Raw genomic sequence first — 18,552 nt, forward strand, 5'->3', positions numbered from 1 at the left:
ACCCTGGGCTTTATCTGGAGCTGATTCCCAGGCAAAATTTGCATTCAGAATAAATTGCCATGTGATGCTGTTGGATTATAATAAAGTTCAACTGAAATGAAAGACCAGTTTAATATTCCAGTATGTCTTCATGGTTGAAGAAAGAAATCTGTCTAGCACAGTCATCTTAAATAAAGGTTTTGTTATTCTCAGCCACACCCTGTGACAAGGATCTAAAAATTGCCTCACAAAAGTCTGGATATTTAAATTAGCCTTAAATTGTAGATTACCCCGTTTCCTCTAAAACTCAAGAGTGCGTCCTGTTTCAGTACTAGGAACTATGAGGTGTGGCAACTATGAGGTCTTTGTAATTTGTGCATCTTAAAGCAGTAAAGCTCTGGTGCAAGTTCAACAACTAACTAGTTTCAGATATTTCAGGTACAGTATCTCTTCACAAACTTCAGACTATCATATATACTCGATTATAAGTTGACCTCATATATAGGTCAATTTTGAGGACAAAATTAAGGATTTTGCTATGGCTCGTCGATAAGTTGAGGGTAAAACTTAGGGGCACATAACAAGGAATGTAAAGGAGGCAGTAGAAGATGTCATATAGGATGTAAAGGCAGTGCAAAAGAAAGTGGTGACTATATTAGAAGTGATTACAGCCTTTAACTTTAATGTAATAACCTTTCCTAATTTTAACCCAGAAATGCTGACAACATATATTAATGTTTTATTCAAATCCTTCAAAGCCCAATTCCTCTTGGCTCTTCTTTGAGGGGAAGTGTCAAAGAGTTGCCACTACTTCCATTTTCGCACCCAGGCATTAAAACAGTGGTCCCCAAACAGTGCCCTTTAAGAGATTTTGGACTTCAGCTCTCAGAAGCTTCACCCATGTTGGCCAATAGTCTGGGATTCTGGGAGCTGAAGTCCAAAATCCCTTAAAGGGCACAGTTTGGGGACCACTGCATTAAAAAAAAAGGCCAGAAGTGGTGCCAGAGCTGAAAGAGTAGAGAGTGTTGATGCTTCTTTTAAGTGCTCCCATGACAGACTAAGCTCTCACCTTTTGCCACTCTACTCAGAGAAGGGCCTAGTTCCTTTTTTAATACAATAAGAGTTGTATAGTATTTGCATTGGCCCATGGATAAGTCAACTCATGGTTTTTGAGTCAATTTTTTGACTAAAATTTCTAGATGTATACATGAATATATAGAGTAATTGGATATGAGGCTCATACTTTTAGGATGCGGTCTTATAGATCTAATTTTAACTCCGTGAGACTTGCTTGTTAGTAGACTTATACACTTTGCACTCTTAATAATATGCAATAAATATAAGTGCCCTGATCTCAAACCTCAAATCCAATTATTGTTCAGTTGAATTATTTCTTCAACACCAGTCTTGAAAGTTAAAAATATAATGGGGAGCTGATATGGTAGGAGTAGAAGTTCAGAAGAGTTGGCAGGCGTAGAGGTGAAGCGACATTTCAAAACTATTTTCAACATAGCAAGGGAAAGCACTTTACAATTGGTCCATTGTTGGGCTTTATTTGTACTGGTATTCTAATACCAGTATTAGGATGCGGTGGCTCAAGTAGTCAAGACGCCGACTCTGTTGATTGCAAGATTGGCAGGTTGGCAGTTTGAGGACCGGGTTCTGCATGATAGAGTGAGCTCCCATCACTAATCCCAGCTTCTGCCAACCTAGCAGTTCGAAAGCATGCAAATGCAAGTAGATAAATAGGTACCACTCCGGTGGGAAGGTAAACAGCATTCAGTGCAGTCATACTGGCCACATGATCACAGAGTAGTCTCTACAACGCTGGCTCTTCAGCTTAGTAATGGAGATGAGCATTGCCCACTTTTGGTTGACCGCAACTTGACAAACTTGTCAACAGGGAATACCTTTACCTATTCCATCATAGAGAAAAGTTATCTTCAGTGCATTTCTTTTTTATTATTATTATTTATAGCTCACCTTTCCTCCAAATGGGACCCAAGGTTACTTGAAGTTAAAACAAGGTTAACACTAGAGAATGTTAAGGTCTCAGGATCTCTCCATCCCATATGATGGCAACACAAAGACATTTGGGATCAGGCCTGTAAAGAAGTGAACAAAACCACATTAGTTTCTTTAAACATGTTTGATGGAGAACTTTAAAGCTGTGACATAGCTGGTTATTGTCTGTTTTTTGCTGCTAGACAAGAAGTGTGTGATGCTACATGTTAAATGTTAGTATCCACAAGTTCGGCCTTGATGGCAGAACGGCCATAGTAAATCAGAGGGATTTGTTTAATTTCATTTGTCAACAGTATAGGTTGTGTCTCCCTTATCCGAAATTCCAAAGTCTGAAATATTCCAAAAACCAAAACTTAAAAATAATGTATGAAATTACCTTAAGGCTATGTGCATAAGGTGTATATGAAACAAATGAATTTTGTGTTAAGACTCATCTCCAAGATATTTCATTATGTACATAGATGTAAATATAGGTATTCTGAAATCCAGCTTCTTACAGTGAAAAGGAAAAACAACACAGGCTCTTTTAGACTGAGAAATAAATATGTTTTTTCAAGATAGTTTTCTTCCCTAACAGACAGGTTGCATTATTGACCCAGAGATAACTGTAAATGCTAAAACTCCTTGGCTAAACGTTGAACTCTTGGTTCTGAAATTGTAAAATTGTAAGTGAAGCTGTTTATTTGCTAGAGCAGTGATACTCAAAACATTTTACCTTTGGGACCCCTTTTTACATCTACATGCAGACATTGTGTCATCCCCCCCCCCCCCCCGATGTAGTATATGAATAAAAACATTTTGTTTATTTAGTGTGTTTTCAATCGCACACTCATGCATATTCATATTTTAAAATTTTATAAGGAAATGACATTATTCAGATTATTTAATTTACACATAAAAAAGTTTGTGAGGAAGAGGAGGGGGACCAGAGTTTCCAAGTCTTGTCTCCCCCCCCCCCCCCCCCGTTTAAACACATTTTTAAAAAGCATGTAGTGTGGTACATAGACATGGGTCGCATATGTTTCTAACCTATCTTCTAGACAGATAGCCTCTAGCACAGTGGTTCTTAAATGGTGGACTGGACCCCCAGTGGGGCACAAGACCTATTGTTTGCTTTCAAGTCGTTTCTGACTCATGGTGACCCTAAGGCAAACCTATTGTGGGGTTTCCTTGGCAATTTTCTTCAGAGGGGGGTTGTTTGCCATTATTATCCTGTTAGGCTGAGAGAGTATGACTTTCCCAATGTCATCCAAAGGGTTTCCATGGCTGAAAAGGGATTCAAACACTGCTTTCTAGAATCATAGTCCAGTGTTCAAACCACTAGAGCATGCTGGTTCTGCTATACATGCTTTGTATGTATGCTTTGTATATATTTTATCTCTTGTGATCCCACCTCGATCCATTGAGAGAGGCGGGAAATAGAAATAAATTATTATTATTATTATTATTATTATTATTATTAAATACATCAGACTGAATTATTTTTCAGCTATTGCTTCATTTTGGGGTGAAACATACCAGCATAAAAAGCTAGCTTCCAGCCAACTTGGGAGTGTGACGTACAGATGACGCATGCCCCCAAGCCGCCCAGATGTGGGCCAGCTTCTTAGTGCTCTGGTGGCTCAGTGTTTACATGGTGCATGGCTTTCAAGCAGCTTGAAGCCGCCCATGGGCCGCTGTGGCTAGGGAAGAACCGTTTTCTTGTCAGCCCAAAAAGGTGCAGCTCTTTGCCACACCTTTGTCGGCTGGCAAAAAAGCAGATTGTGGCTGCGGCGTGTAGTTGCCGCAGCCACAGTCTGCCTTTGGAAGGGGCTTGTTGAAGCCGCCCCTTCGGAGTGGTCTGTTTTGCCCTTTTGTTTATTTAAAATATGTCTGTATTGCCTCCCAGCCCACAAGGGCACCTGAGGTGATGAACAGATAAAAACCAATTAAAACAGTAACAAGAAAAAACATTTTTAAAACGCATTAAAATACTTTTTCAAAACTCCTAAAAGTAGTTTAAAACCAATCCTGGAATCCAGTTTTAAAATAGTTATAACAACAAGGCTCACAAATAAAATCTCTTTAAAAATTTATTGCATTAAAACAAAACATCACGCAAAAACAATATAAAATTATAAACATTAAAACCACAATAAAACCATGATACCCACCCCATATAACACCCCATGTAAAAAAAAGCCATCCCATTAAACTCCTGTCTGAATAAAACTGTTGTTTTTGCTTGCCGATGGAAGGCAAGCAAAGAGGGGGCCAGCCTTACTTCCCATGGAAGGTCATTCCAAAGGTTAAGGTTTGCCTTTTGGTATTTATATATGTGTGTATTAAATATTTTAGAGCCATGGCTGGTTGAATTCGTGATAAAGATTCCATTGATATGGAGGACTGGCTGTATATGGTTTCTAACATGCACACCTGACACCAGTGTGGCTGCTGCATTTTGCACTAACTGTAGATGCCATCCACTGGTTGCAGTTAGCCAAAGCCACCATTGTTGTTGTTGTTGTTTTTGTTGTTGCATTTAATGAAACCAAAGCAGTTTAGTTTCCTTACTAAGGACCGGAACAGATGGCCCTTTAAAGATGCCTTTTGGGCGGCTTGGGACCATGGGCTCCCAAACTGCCTTGAAGCCACACGCTGCCAGAGGGTCTTCAAGCTGGCTTCAAATTGTGGTGGGACCAGGAAAGGTGCCTCTTTCCCTGCCCAAAAAGGAGTGGACCTTTCCAATCCTTTTGGGGCTGGTTTCAAGGCAGATTCGGGCTGCAGTATGTGTTTGCCTCAGGCCCAATCCAAGCCGCCCCTTCTTGCCAATCTGTTCCAGCCCTAAGTTAGACCATTGGTCCATCTAGCTCAGTACTATCAACAATATCCCCTGCAACCTGGTGTTCTTCTGATGTTTTGGACTAGATCTTCCATCATCATTAGTCCTTTGATCTAGACTAATGGGACTTCTAGTCCAAAACATTAGGGATCCCCCAGGTTTGGAAGGGTTGGTCAAAACGGACTAGTAATAGGTTTCAGGGTGTTTAAACAGGTATCTGCCCTAGCTTTACTTTGAATATTGGGGTTTGAAATGGAAATCATGGCCTGTTACAGACTGCCAAAATAAAGCTGCTTGGGGTCTCTTTGGAGGTATGCTATTTAAATGATGCATGGGTCCTAAGAGTCTGGAGGTCGCACCAAAGCCACACTCCATTCCTAAGCACTGGAGGGCAGCTTTGGTGCAGCTTCTGGATTCTTAGGATGCATGCATCATTTAAACAGCATACCTCCAAAGAGACCCCAAGCAGCTTTATTTTGGCAGTCTGTAACAGGCCCATGTTTAGGAACACTGGTCCTTGAGACACAATGTGGGGGAGGACCAGCACACGCACCACTATGATTGCTGCTACTACTACTACTACACACACATATGCTATTCTAATTGCATGAGAATTGATTACCCCAGTCGAGCTCCTATCAGTCTAACAGCATGGCCTTAGAACCTTACTAAATCCCCATTCCAGTCTCCTGAAGCAAAACAGACATCATTTATGTGATTAGGATAGTATATGGACATCCCTGGGTCATCAGTGTATCTGATGTGATCTAAAAATGAACTCAGAAATGTTTCTCATACTGAAATTATTCAATAAAAGGCAAAGATATAGCATTTTATGACCTTTGATGTATGTCTGCATCCAGTACAAGATGTATCTCATTCTTGAAGAGTGCTTTGAAAAATGGAATCTGTAAATTGTCATTTGATTCCATTGAAATCAGTTGGATAACATTCTTCACATCCCAACTTCTCTTCTCTCAATTCTCCAATATATATTTTTCCAACTGTATCTGTGTCCCCCACTCACAAAAAGGTAACATATACATTAATCTCTTAGTAAATTTAAAATATCTGTCCACCTGAAACAGTGCGGTGGGGGAGCTGGCAGCTTTATTTGACCTAACTGGTGAATTCACGTGTTGGGCATTTGCAAATCTGAAATGACACAATGACTTATTAACTTCCTGTAACAAGGCACTGTTAAAATTTTACATCTGTCTCTCTCCATTCTTAAATGGAAAATTCCACCTATCACCAGTTCATTGAAAGTTTAGCCACCACAAACTTAAGAAAAATGTGAGTTTTCTAAATGTTTTGCAAGACAAATCTAATAATGTTGGGTGAATTATTCTCAATTTAGATATTTCTCTGTTCAGTTCTTTTGGTGTCAGTTGCTTCTATCCATCTTCTGCCAGAACCATACAAAGGCAGAAGAATATTCATATAGATAGTTGCTTATGTGAAATCACCAGATCAGCTCCTTGTGATACCAAATGGGTTGTGTGAAATATATCACTATCTACCTATTTTCAAATCTTGCTATTGTGAAGCATTTACCATTATTATTAAGGAGAACAGCATAAGGCCAGAACTTGAAGAATCTGGTGTTTGTTAGCACAAAACTAACAATGACTATTGAGAGAGATTTTCACAAAAACAAATGAAGCTGTTCTCAAGTGTGTATATCATTAATCCCATTAGCTATCGCAGCATATTTTAACTAGAGTTCATACTGGAATTTAGTCAAAACCTATCAGGCAGGTGGAAGTAAAAACAGATGGCTTAATTTCAAGTCCTAAATGCAAGTGTGGATCAGTTGTACAGTAATACAGTACTGGGCCCAAAGGATGTAATTTGATAAAAGAGTTATTTTTTTGGTTGCACTTGGATGGTTATTTTTGATAAGTAATTTATTCTGAAATCCATCACAAAACATGAAGGTATATTTTTACCATTGGCTTTGTAAAGGTGGGAGTTAGTAACAGAATTACTATTGATCATATTAATTAATAATAATTAAAATCTATATGTGACCTGAAGTTTTGCCTATTTTAATGTTGGCCCCTACCTACTGCTGGGTTGTGCAGGTCTGTACTAGCTCAACACCTGCTGTTTCTAGATGTGATCACCACCTTGGGAAAATCCACTAGTCCTATCACCTCTGCCATGCCCTTCATTGATCCCTGCAGAACAGACATTGGAGGGAGAACTGATGGATTCTCCAGAAGAAAACCCCACACTATCACAAGTACAAACCCCATTGGTACTCATTTAAGACTTCCTTCCATCTTCACCTCATGAACACACTTAACAAAGAGAATCCCCCCAATGAGTCCACAGACACTCTCGTTCGCCAGGTTCAAGATCTCCAACTACTCAACACTATAGACACCACAGCCCTTGGTCTCTGCGTTCTCTAGTTAGTGTCTACCACAGACATGCCTACCCCCCATGCTATAAGAAATACAGTGAGCATTACTATTGTCAAGACAGATACTATGGCAGGGGCTGCCCATATGACCAAGGTATCTCTGGAATTACAGGTGTTGTTCTCCCTCTGGAGTGTCATGCCTTGTCATTTCAGGGAGGTGAGCAGAAAAACTGTGCACCCTCAGGTCTGATGATCTACCATAAATCCACTTCCACAGAGAAAAGGTGGTACTCTGTCCAGACATCACATTCCTACCCAAAGTTGTCTCCCATTTCCATGTTAATCAGGACATTACCTTAACTATTTTCATACTAAATCTGTCAAGTGTCAGAACTCCAACAATGGGAAATATCATGGAAAGAAAGAATGAAATACACTCTTTACATTCACTAGATGTATGTCATGCCGTGGCCTTCTACAACCACCATAGGACTACCACAGTATGTAAAACCTGCTATTTTTATCTGCAATTCACCTCATTGACAAGTTCTCTCTGTAGTTACTGCATGTAGTAACCGTAGTTACTACAGATAAGCAACCTGTTCTTACTCCACACCATGCATAATTTTATATGTCTGCCTTGACAATCCTTAATCACCATATCAACTCAGACTTTGTAAACTTTCCTCACAGGCGATTTGGTCCATCCCTTTGATTATTGTGGTTGCACTGTCCTACATCCTTCCCAGTGCTTTGATAACCATTTTAAAGAGTGTCAACCAGAAACATATTCCAATATGGTCCAAATGTGATTGCACTTTACATTTCTTGTAAGTACATTGTAATAGTGACCATCTTTTTCATTCGCCATGTGTGTCAGAATTCTCATTGAATTGTGGTCGAGAGTTAGAACTCCAACAATGGGAAATATCATGGATGAAAGAATGAAATACACTTTAGGTCAAGACATAAAAGGAAAAAATTATAAAATAATTTATAGATGGTATTTAACACTGGAAAGAATGTATAAGAAATACAGTACAGGACGGGAAACAATCGGTGCTCAAAATGTCTAAAGAAAGTTGGGTCATTCTTTCATATGTGGTAGTCTTGTGAGAAAGCAAAAAATTACTGGAAACAAGTACATACCAAAATTAAGGAATTATTAGATATTAAATTAGAATTTAAACCAAAAATCTTTCTATTAAATCATCTAGAAAACAAAATTGAAAAAAGAAATGGTAAAATATTTTTTATATGATCCCAGCTGGAGAAATGGCTCATCAAACTATTTGACATGATGGAAATGGATTTGCTCCCCAAAAATAAGTTACTTGTCAAATTTGAGTTTAGTGGGAAAGATTGGGAAAGACTTAGATTACTTGACAAAAAATTGGGGGGAAATAATAACAATAAAAGATGCGTCGGAGGGGTAATGTAATAATAAAAAATCCAAACATCCTAAGCTAGCAATGCATAGAACATAGACAATAAGTCAAGACATAGATTAAGGGGATGTTAGAATTAGAAAATTTCAGAAGGGGAAATTTTCTTCTGACTTATTGAATTATTATAGAGGACAATATTTACTTTCTCTTTCCTTAACTTAAGGGAGTTAGAGAGAAAGTTTATTATATTTGAGTGAAATATTAACATTGAGAAACAGAGAGAACAATAAAAGAGAATAATAGAATATATAAAATAAGTAATAATTAGAAAAGAAACAACTTGTATGTGGAATAGCCCAAGGAAACAACAAATGCTTTGTAATGAATGATTACCATAATAAATATGATTATATGTAGGGATGAATGTACAATATGTAGGTAATATGATGTATGTGTGTGTGTATGTATGTGAGATTATACGTGTTTGTATTAGGGTGTTGTTTTTGTTTTAATAATAAAAAAATTAAAAAGAATTTTCATTGCATGGTTCATCACAATTGCAAGTTTTCTTTCTTGATCTATATGTGATCACAGATCCAGAGCTTGGGAAAAAACATGTTAAAGGTAAGTTATTGACTGCAACATTTTAGGGAGTAGGGAGTTACTTGCAACATTTTGGGGAGCAGGGTATTCACAAGCGTAGTGTTGTTAATTTTTTTAAAAAACCCCAAAACCTCCAATATCCTGGAGAAGGAATTAGTGTAATAAGTAATCCTGCAGAGGGAAGGGGAGACTAATCATGTGTGTATGTATATTCATCTATGCAGGACTAACTGTATGCTGTGCCTCCTCAGCCAGTGTACCTGCTTCCAGCGCTGCTTCTCCCTCAAGCATATTTACCTCAGGAACAGTGGAACCAGATCATGTAACTACAACACCCAGCAATAGCATTCTAGCAAGTACCAGACTGCCAGCTACACCATTGACCTCTCTTTCCTTCGGAACCACATTGGGGGATTCAGCACACGCTACCAGCGCAGGTACTACAGCTACAGATGCAAAGATGGAGGTTTCGTCTACAACTCCTCTATTGAAAACATCAGACATGAGTATTTCAACAGCACCACAGACAATCACTGGATTACAAAGCACAGAAAACATAAACACTTCTGTGACATCTGTTGCTAGTACTAAAATGGAAAACTTTACACACTCCCAAACCCTAGCATTCACCTCTTCACAGAGTTTACATGAATCATCCACCATCATTGCACCATCTGATATTACCAAGCTTAGCACAGTCGATGCTACCCAGTCACCAAGCACTGAAACATCAGTACCTGTGGTCACAACTGAGAAAGCACATACCATAGAAGTAACTTCTGGAAAGACCCATCTGACATCCACCTCTTCAGGCCCATTGGAATCCCTTACCTCTACAGAAGCCTTAACAAGTAAAAAGATTTCTCCAGAGCCCTTGCCGGCTGAGGGCACCACGTTCTCTGCAGGGATAACCATAGAAGAGGTTCAGCGTGCTTTGAGTCCAGGTGAGCTGGTTCACTAAACTGTTTTCATAGCAATTGCTGTGTTGGCTTTGTTTCTTTTCCCGGTATCATTTAGGAGGATAGGGCAAAGGGATTAATGGCCCCATACAGACTGCCCAAATAAAGCTGCTTCAGTTCACTTTGGCGGTATGCTGTTTAAATGATGCATGTGTCCTAAGAGTCTGGACACTGTGCCAAAGCTATGCTCCTATCCTTAGGACTGGATCATGGCTTTGGCGCAGCTTCTGGACTCTTAGGACGCATGCATCATTTAAACAACATACCTCCAAAGTGATCCGAAGCAGCTTTATTTTGGCCTTTTGTTTCTTTTAAAGAACATTCAGAAAGGCAAAGTAAGTCAGATCCTCACTCCTTAGCCCTCCCAAACCAGGCAGCGCAAAACAAGACAACTCTAAATAGTTTGGAACCTCACCTCCATTCTTAATATCAATGAGCAAAATTAAATTAGTCACAGGTGGTGAAAAGTATGCTGCAAGGAATTCCAAGATGGCTTTATGAATCAAATGTTTGAATTACACCTTTTACACTTTAAAGTAATTTGCCCTGGTGGAAGCTTCTCTTCCTCCCTAGTCCAATATGATGATTTTTCTTCACACAGAAGGAAAAAGCTAATACTTTCCACACACTGTTCTCAATTCTTATCAGTCCTTCTGGTGGCTGAAGTATAAAGGTTTTTAAAATGTACAACACTTGAAGGGAAGCATTTAACATGATGTGTAGTCTGGCCTTTAGAAACCAAATACCTTCTCAGTTGATCTGAACAACTTGTGTTTCCCCAGTGCCCAGTTGCGTCACCAGACTTGGTGACATCCAGTGCGGGTGGACTGACAGGGGCAGGAACGGCCTGTCCTGCTTCCCCCTCTCTTAGTGCAGCCTTGCTCACCTGCCATCCTTGCTGCCACTTCAAAGAGAACTGGGCCAGCAACAAAACCTCAGCTCCCTACCCAGGGATAGAGCTAGGTCAGTGATGAAGCCACAAGTGGTGCACCCTCTGTCACAGTGGGTGGAGACTCCACTGGGTGTCACCCCTTCTCTGGGGTGTCACCTGGCACAGTCCACACACTCCGCCTCCCCGTAATGCCACTGTCTACACCTCGTGCACCAGGGACCCTTGAGTAAAAAGTAGAAATGAGTCAGTCTGTAGTAGAAAAGAGTCAGGTAAACAAAAGAATCTGATATTCATACAGGTGTTTAGCATCCTGTTGTCTTAATACTGTTTTAATCTCAGTTTTTGTATGTCTGTATATGTGCTTTTATTGTAATTTTGTAAATTGCCTTGAGTCCTACTCTGGGAGAAATATGGGATATAAATAAAAGGAGGGATCCTCAGGGTACTTTGTGCTGAATATATACTGAAAATTTGAAAATTATTCATATTCAAATATCTTAATATTCTGGCATATCTTGTAAAAGGTAGACTTTGAGACTCAATTCTGACTTCATGCTAAGTCATAGCTTGCACCAACCATAGAGCAGAACCCAATCCAGATTTGAGCTTGCAGATGTGTAGTAAGCAACCCGTGAGTAAGAGATACCTCTCTGCTTTCATTTCTGTCCTCTCAGATTTATTGGTTCACTCCTGTCTCTGTGATGCAGCAGCCTATTGAGACAGATGGCCATTTCTGGCTGCCATTTACACATCATGCCAAATCATAATTTGCTCAAATCAGGGTTTGCGACCTATTTCAAAGCATAGTTTATGGTTCTGGTTTACCATCTAATTACAAATCAGGATTTGTTAGTTCAGGCATCATGCTAGACTATATTTAAACTCCCTTAACTGTGGCTTGGAGTGATATATGAATTTATCTGGTAAACTTACTGCCAGCACCTGAACTTATATTCAGAACTATTCTTTGGCCTCAGCTAAGCCAAACAGAAATATCCACTCCTTTCTGTTCAGGTAATTTAGGAGGAAACTCCTCCCAAATCCTGAAAGCTTCAATAAGAACTCAAGGCTTCAAAAGTGCCCATACAACTTAGTGCTCTCTGGAGTTTGTTTTTATCTTTTTTAGATTAAGAAACTAGAATTGTCTACATGTTTAATTTCCACTTGAAAACACATGAAACCTAAGTAGTGTAGGCTATTTTGACTGATCCTTGGCAAATGAGACAAGGGTAGAGAACCTCCACCATTCAGAAGTTATGCTTTCATGTGCAGTTCCCCACATCACTTTTCTTGCTGTAATAATAATAATAATAATAATAATAATAATAATAATAATAATAATATATTTATATTTCCCGCCTCTCCCCATGGATCGAGGCAGGAGCACAATAGCTAAAATCGGCATTACAATGCATAAATATCACAACTAAAGAGCTAGTATAAAAGCTGGAGTAGAATTTAGCCAGAGTAAGAGAATGAGATTTCATCTAAAAGACATACATACCAGGTTTCATAGTTGCGAAGCCAGTTGACTCTTCTCAGCTGTACCCCTGCCATTTTAAGATATATAGATAATTATTAATTATAGTATACAGTGTAATTATAGCACTGTTTCCACTTTAACTGCCTTGGTTCCATCCCATGGAATCCTGGGATTTGCAATTTAGAGAGGAGCATTTGGAATTCTCAGCCAGAATGCTCAAGTGCTTCATCAAACGACAAACCCCAGGATTCCATAGGATGCAGTCATGATTATTAAAGTGGAATCATAGTACTATAACGGAGTCGTGTTAAAGGGCTGCTGACCTGTGTGAAGCACTTGAAATGTGTTCTGATGCTGTTATTATTGTATTAAGCTGCATCAGTTAAGGATGGAATGCCTGCTCTGTCTAATAATTGTAATGAATTGAATTGTGAAACAGAAAGGAAGTACCTAAAATATGTTTAGATACAAACGAAGTATCCAAAATATATTTATTTATTCAATGTAATGATTTATAGATTGCAAGATTCATAGTGCATAATACCAGATCTCGCTTGTATAGCTTTCTGTGCTGAACTCTCTCTTGAGCTACCATATTTCTTATTTTAGAGTATATAATTGGGTTGTTTTGAATCATAATAACAAAAAATATTTGGAGATATGAAGATGGAAATGTAATAACTCAGCACTGACCGTCAACTTTCTCATGCAGGAAGCATTGCAGCTATTACTATAACAGTGATTGCAGTGGTTGTGTTGGTTTTCGGCATTGCTGCATTCTTGAAGATCAGGTAAGAATTAACACCATCGTAGTTTAGAAAAGTAATAGTTCCTTTAAAAGATTGAATTCTTAACTGCTGTTCAAAGTGGAAATGAGAAAAGCCCATATAAAATCCACTTGCTAAATTTGACTTATTCTCTAAGTAATGTAGACCAGTGGTTTTCTTTGCTTTACATGGTTTTTGAATTTGGCTCCAAGAATCCCTTATCTTCGGGAATGCTGTTAAGGCTGTAGCCTAAAACATTTAGAGGGTTCCAGGTTAAAGAAAGTTGGTCTGGACTATTAATCAGGACTCCCTATTGCAAATTACTTTAAGGACTGCATACATGTTTTAATTAATTCAGTGAAGGCATACATTTTAGCTACTTTTTTTCTTTCATATCCATTTTCTGTTAACATGCTTTTTCTCTGTGTGCCCCATATAGCATGTTCTCTGTTCTTTCACTGCATCAGTTCCACTGTTAACCCTGTTTTTCTGTCTCTACTTTTTAGTTATGTGCTCTCTGCAGTACCAACATGATCCAGCTTGTATCCCCATCTGTATCTTTCCATCTTTTTTGTTTCATCACCCATAAATCTATCTTCATATATTACCATCTGTTATCCTACTTTTCCCCTGTGTACCCATATCACCCTTTTATGTATTAGCAACACAAAGTTATTACTGTGTTATCTGCGTCACAGAAAGTGTTTTTGTATCACCGTCTCTTCATTTCGCCTTGCCTCCCTTGTTTTATGCTCTGTTTCTCTACCTTTTCCCCACCCTCAGCTTTATTTATCATGGCGGGAGCTTCCTTCCTGAGGCAAATTCTGTACAAGGGTGGGGGTGGATGGGATCTCAGAAAAGAAGGGAATGCTTATCCCTCATGTACATGAATGCCACAATTCCAGTCTCTCACCACCGCCACCAATAGCTTGCTTGCAGTTTGCAGTGGTTTAGTTTTAGCGCAGTGTATATAACTTGTATGAAAGTTCATTCTGGTAAAGAGGGTAGAGTCCTTATGATTTTGGAGTCTGATGCTGGGCTAGGATGCTCTTCACTTTCTTGGTTTCTCTTGAACACAGTTCCTCAAACTGACAGGAAAATGTACATAATGAAAGGTAGAGCATGTAACTTTACATTTTTAGAATGTAAAGTTCTAGAATCTCCTAGCTAGAATGAGATTGTGGAAGTTACAAGGGTAAAAGGTAATTTTTCCCTAAATTTTGATATAACTTTGATGAAGGAATGATGTGTTAAATCCCAATTTGATCTCCCATATAGCCAGCATTTGATGCCAACCATTACATGTCTGATAATCAGTGCAGTAATTGAAATAATAAAACACAGATGCCAGAACTACAGAGGGAGGAGATGGGATGTTCGAAAGATTTCTTCCCCAACAACGTCTCTGCACCATAGTGTTATCCTATTTTCCTAGAGTTCCTTCTATTATTCCTAGCAAAGTAAACAGTAAGGCCGGGTAAGGAAGCGCAGTAACATGCATAGGCTCACCAGAGTAAGGTGTTGTTTCTTTTTTATCTGCAGGCATACTTCTTATGGAAGACTCTTTGATGATCATGACTATGGATCCTGGGGAAACTACAACAACCCTTTGTATGATGACTCTTAATCAAAGAATTTTACACCAGAAATTGTTATGAAGTACTTGTTCCACTAAAAGCACCAAGGTCTGATATCCTGCTACACATGGCTCCCATGTTTTTGCTCCTCCGTACCATTTTTCCTAATGAACATTTTTGATTTCAGTACACTCCAAAATCCTTGAAATGAAATGGACTGAGGTGAAGCTTATAGTAACAAAACAAGGCAAAGCTTGGAATTTGTTGCCACTGGAGTAAGCAGGTCTTTACTTATTTTTCTGCAAAAGAAGGAAGTCTCTGGGAAGTGCTCATGTCAGGATTGCTGTGACCATTGTATTCCCAGAAACTCTTTTTTAATGAAAAATGAAGCTTTAATAGGAGATCTGTCAAGAAGAAAGTATGTGGCCTTTTTAGTTGTCAATTAGCAAAGGTTTACGGAAGGCTTTGCTCAGGAGGGAGTCTCTAAAGATTAATACCAGATCTTGGCTTTTGCTTTATTTGCCTTTAACCAGCTTGTCTTGAGAGTGTTCTAATTAAAATACAACTGAAGGTTGGAAGAACAGCCTAATATTGCACTGAGGTTCTTGTTAAGTGTTAAACATCTACTTTTAACACAGAAGGAGAAATGCAGAGAACACAAGAGCTGCTGCTACAGATGCTGGCCCTAAGTCATGTTCCCCTCTTTTGTTTCTTTAATGTCTACCATGTGTCTTGCTGCCATTTCTTCCACCAATTGCAGCAGAGGAATTCACATTGGAACAGTGTGAGAAGTTGAACATGTAAGGTGAGCTAGACAAAACTGAGGGGAAAGGAGAATGCACCGAATGCTGCCATTTGAAGTGGAAGCCCTAGTGTTTTTCTGACATAAAGTTCTGCCCAAAGACTGATGAGAGGGGAATATAAGGTGGCAAAGCCTTACCATCTTAGGAGATTTATTTTTGTGAGGCTATAAGAGCATACGATCAGCCATGAGCCCTCACATCTAGCCATGAAGCATCTTTGTAGATTAAAGTTGTTGTTGCTTCCCAGATAACAGGAGATCTAATGCTATGGACTTTTAATAAAGTTTGTTTTGCTGGGACCACTGGAAAAGCAAACTCTGTATGTTTAACAGTGTGTTTACATAAACCTAACACTTTTCTAATTTAAAACAAGCCAGAAAAGCAAACTCTGTATGTTTAACAGTGTATTGCTTTGCAGTATATATAACTCTGCATTTATGTTTAAAGAATGAGAGATTATCCATGTAAACAAGGATGTGCCATTCACACTTGATAGTACCCTACAAACAGATTGCCATCTAATTTGGGTACATTTTGCATATGAAATATGAAAGCTTTTTAACCATTTAGGCCAGAAGGGTGTTACCAAGCAATCAAGAATGCAGACAAAAGTAAACCTACCTGAAGGATCAACTCACTTTAGCTGAAGACAGTTGAGAAAGTAAAATGAGACACAATAAACAAAACCAAAAATCCGAACCCTAAAATATGCCAGATGCTAAATTCACAAAAATGAAAAGTTAAATCAGAATCCCCAAACACAGTGAAATAAAATTTTGATAGCAAACTGAAATGCACTCAGAAGTAGGGAGTTTTACAACCTGTATTTACTGAAAAGGCCTCATCTTCTATCCTAGCCAGTTTGGACTTCTTATCGGCAGTGTGACATGAAGCAGAACATCTATGAATGGTCACAGTAGTCAGAAGGTAACCACAGGGGAAAGCTAATCTAACACATTATGCTGTTTTGGTGGTCACTATGGGTATGCAATACTTGCTCTGTTTTTCAAAGTGATAGTGTCAGCTTTCCTGGTGGAAGTGTGGAGGAGCTCAAGTTACACTGATACTCCCACTTTAGCTGAGATTTTACAGTTTACACAGCACCATTAATACTGAAACAAATACTGTTTTAAAGCACAGATAAAAGTAAAGCATGAACAGAGATTCAGATGGAATACAAAACTGACATTTCCACTTTTGCAATAATCTGCATACTTTTAAAATAGTATTTAATTTGTTAATTTGTGAGGCCTGTGAGTATCAGTATCATTGCTATAAAATGAATTATTATTATTATTATTATTATTATTAACCTTTATTTATAAAGCGCTGTAAATTTACACAGCGCTGTACATACAATCTTTTTAATTGGACAGGAAGGGAGTGCATGGTAACCCTTGTGAGGAAGATCATTCTGGAACTGGAGAGGTCAACTTATCAAACTAGGCATACACCTAATTTTGCAATTTAGAAGCAACCGAGATGCAATATTTTAAAGAGAAAGTTTGAATCCTAAAGGATAAAGAGCAAGTGATGACTAAGAATAAAGAGTACTTTTCGAACATCCTTTCCAACAAAGGTGGAGGAAGAAATGTTGGGCATTTATGGATGGAAATTTAAAAGTGATTGGCATGCTGGAAAAGGGGGCTAACCTCAAAGGGCTCTACATATTACTTATTTTTAAAAAAACACACTTAAATAAAAATGGTTAGCTGCTAAAAAGCGTAGTATATTGAAAATGAGCTTAGACTGATTCTGGAAAATGGCAATATGATGATTTACCATAACTCTCCTGGGTGTTATGAGTGACCAGGATAGTGTATGGGCAGCAGTGGATGATAGCCTCCCAGTGTGATTTTTGTTAGCCACTTAGATGGCAATCTTAGGTTTAATTTTTTAATTTATTTTTAAGATGCTGTCTTCAACTTCTGGAGGTTCATGGAGCAGAAAGTTAGGTCCTTAGACCTAGTGCGATTGCCCATTCCTGCACTAATCCTATCTGTGAGGCAGGGGGCATCATGTGGCACTGATGTTATACATTAAGACTAGTTACCTGAGGTGAGACCACCTTAGCAAATAATAATAATATGATTTATTTGTATACCGCTTTTCCTACGATCAAAGCGGTTTACAGCATACATATGCATATACAAAACAAAGCAAGTAACCAAAAAAAAAACAAAACTCTGCTTCTCTCCCCTCAAGATGGTGGTCGGGGGGAGGGCTCTTCAACTTGGCAGGCGGAGGCCTGTTGTTTCTTGCCTGCTTCTCTCCCCTCAATAATAATAATAATAGTAATAATAATAAGAAGAAGAAGTAATAATTATTTTCAGGATAAACCCTTGACCCAGCAATCACAATGGAATATTTCACTTTACTTTATCTGATTCGAATGTTCCTGATAGCATAAAACAGGTCATACAATATTTTCCTATTGTGTTTAATCTTCAAACAATCTACCCAATTTAAAGTAGCATAACCTCATGTATGGTATGCTTACCTTAAGGCTTTAGTCCAAATCCTCAACTGAACTAAAGTTGACGTGCATGTTACTGAGTTTCCTAAATGCATACTTTTAAAAAAATAACAATAATGCTCTCTCCTCTGTATTGTCTACTCTGTTTAACTTACTCTCAGAGTTTCAACTGAAGGGTTCATGCAGAAGGACCCACCTTTACCATATGTACGTACAGTGAGCCCTTGTATACAATACTATCTGAATCACCACCTTTGTCTGCCATAGATGTCTCACTGCCTAAGATAGGCAAGAACAAAGAGATGTAAATACAGTTGTGTCTCCATATCCACAGATTCTGTATCCACAGATTCAACCATCCACAGCTTGAAAATATTCAAGACAAATATAAATTACCAATAGCAAGCC

General features: G+C 38.6%; 1 protein-coding gene and 1 long non-coding RNA gene across 2 annotated transcripts in view; one reads left to right on the forward strand and one right to left on the reverse strand.

Annotated features, from left to right (window-relative positions):
* PARM1 (prostate androgen-regulated mucin-like protein 1) overlaps window positions 1–16,915 on the forward strand; it is a 42,769-nt gene extending 25,854 nt beyond the window's left edge. The window contains exons 2-4 of the mRNA XM_089532282.1: window positions 9,412–10,131; window positions 13,234–13,312; window positions 14,831–16,915. Coding sequence (XP_089388408.1) covers window positions 9,412–10,131; window positions 13,234–13,312; window positions 14,831–14,915 — 884 coding nt within the window. The 3' untranslated portion in view covers window positions 14,916–16,915. The remainder of the gene's footprint in view (window positions 1–9,411; window positions 10,132–13,233; window positions 13,313–14,830) is intronic.
* LOC149309364 (uncharacterized) lies at window positions 1,977–13,306 on the reverse strand. The gene is made up of 3 exons (XR_016281897.1): window positions 13,215–13,306; window positions 12,543–12,588; window positions 1,977–2,084 (listed from the first exon to the last, which is right to left on the reverse strand). It is a non-coding gene; the product is annotated as an uncharacterized LOC149309364 (long non-coding RNA).
* Window positions 16,916–18,552: the final 1,637 nt, after the last annotated feature.

Source organism: Sceloporus occidentalis, unplaced genomic scaffold, assembly GCF_023333645.1.
Source record: "Sceloporus occidentalis isolate IW3139 unplaced genomic scaffold, rSceOcc1.0.p SCAF_7, whole genome shotgun sequence".
NCBI classification, from domain to species: Eukaryota; Metazoa; Chordata; class Lepidosauria; order Squamata; family Phrynosomatidae; genus Sceloporus; species Sceloporus occidentalis.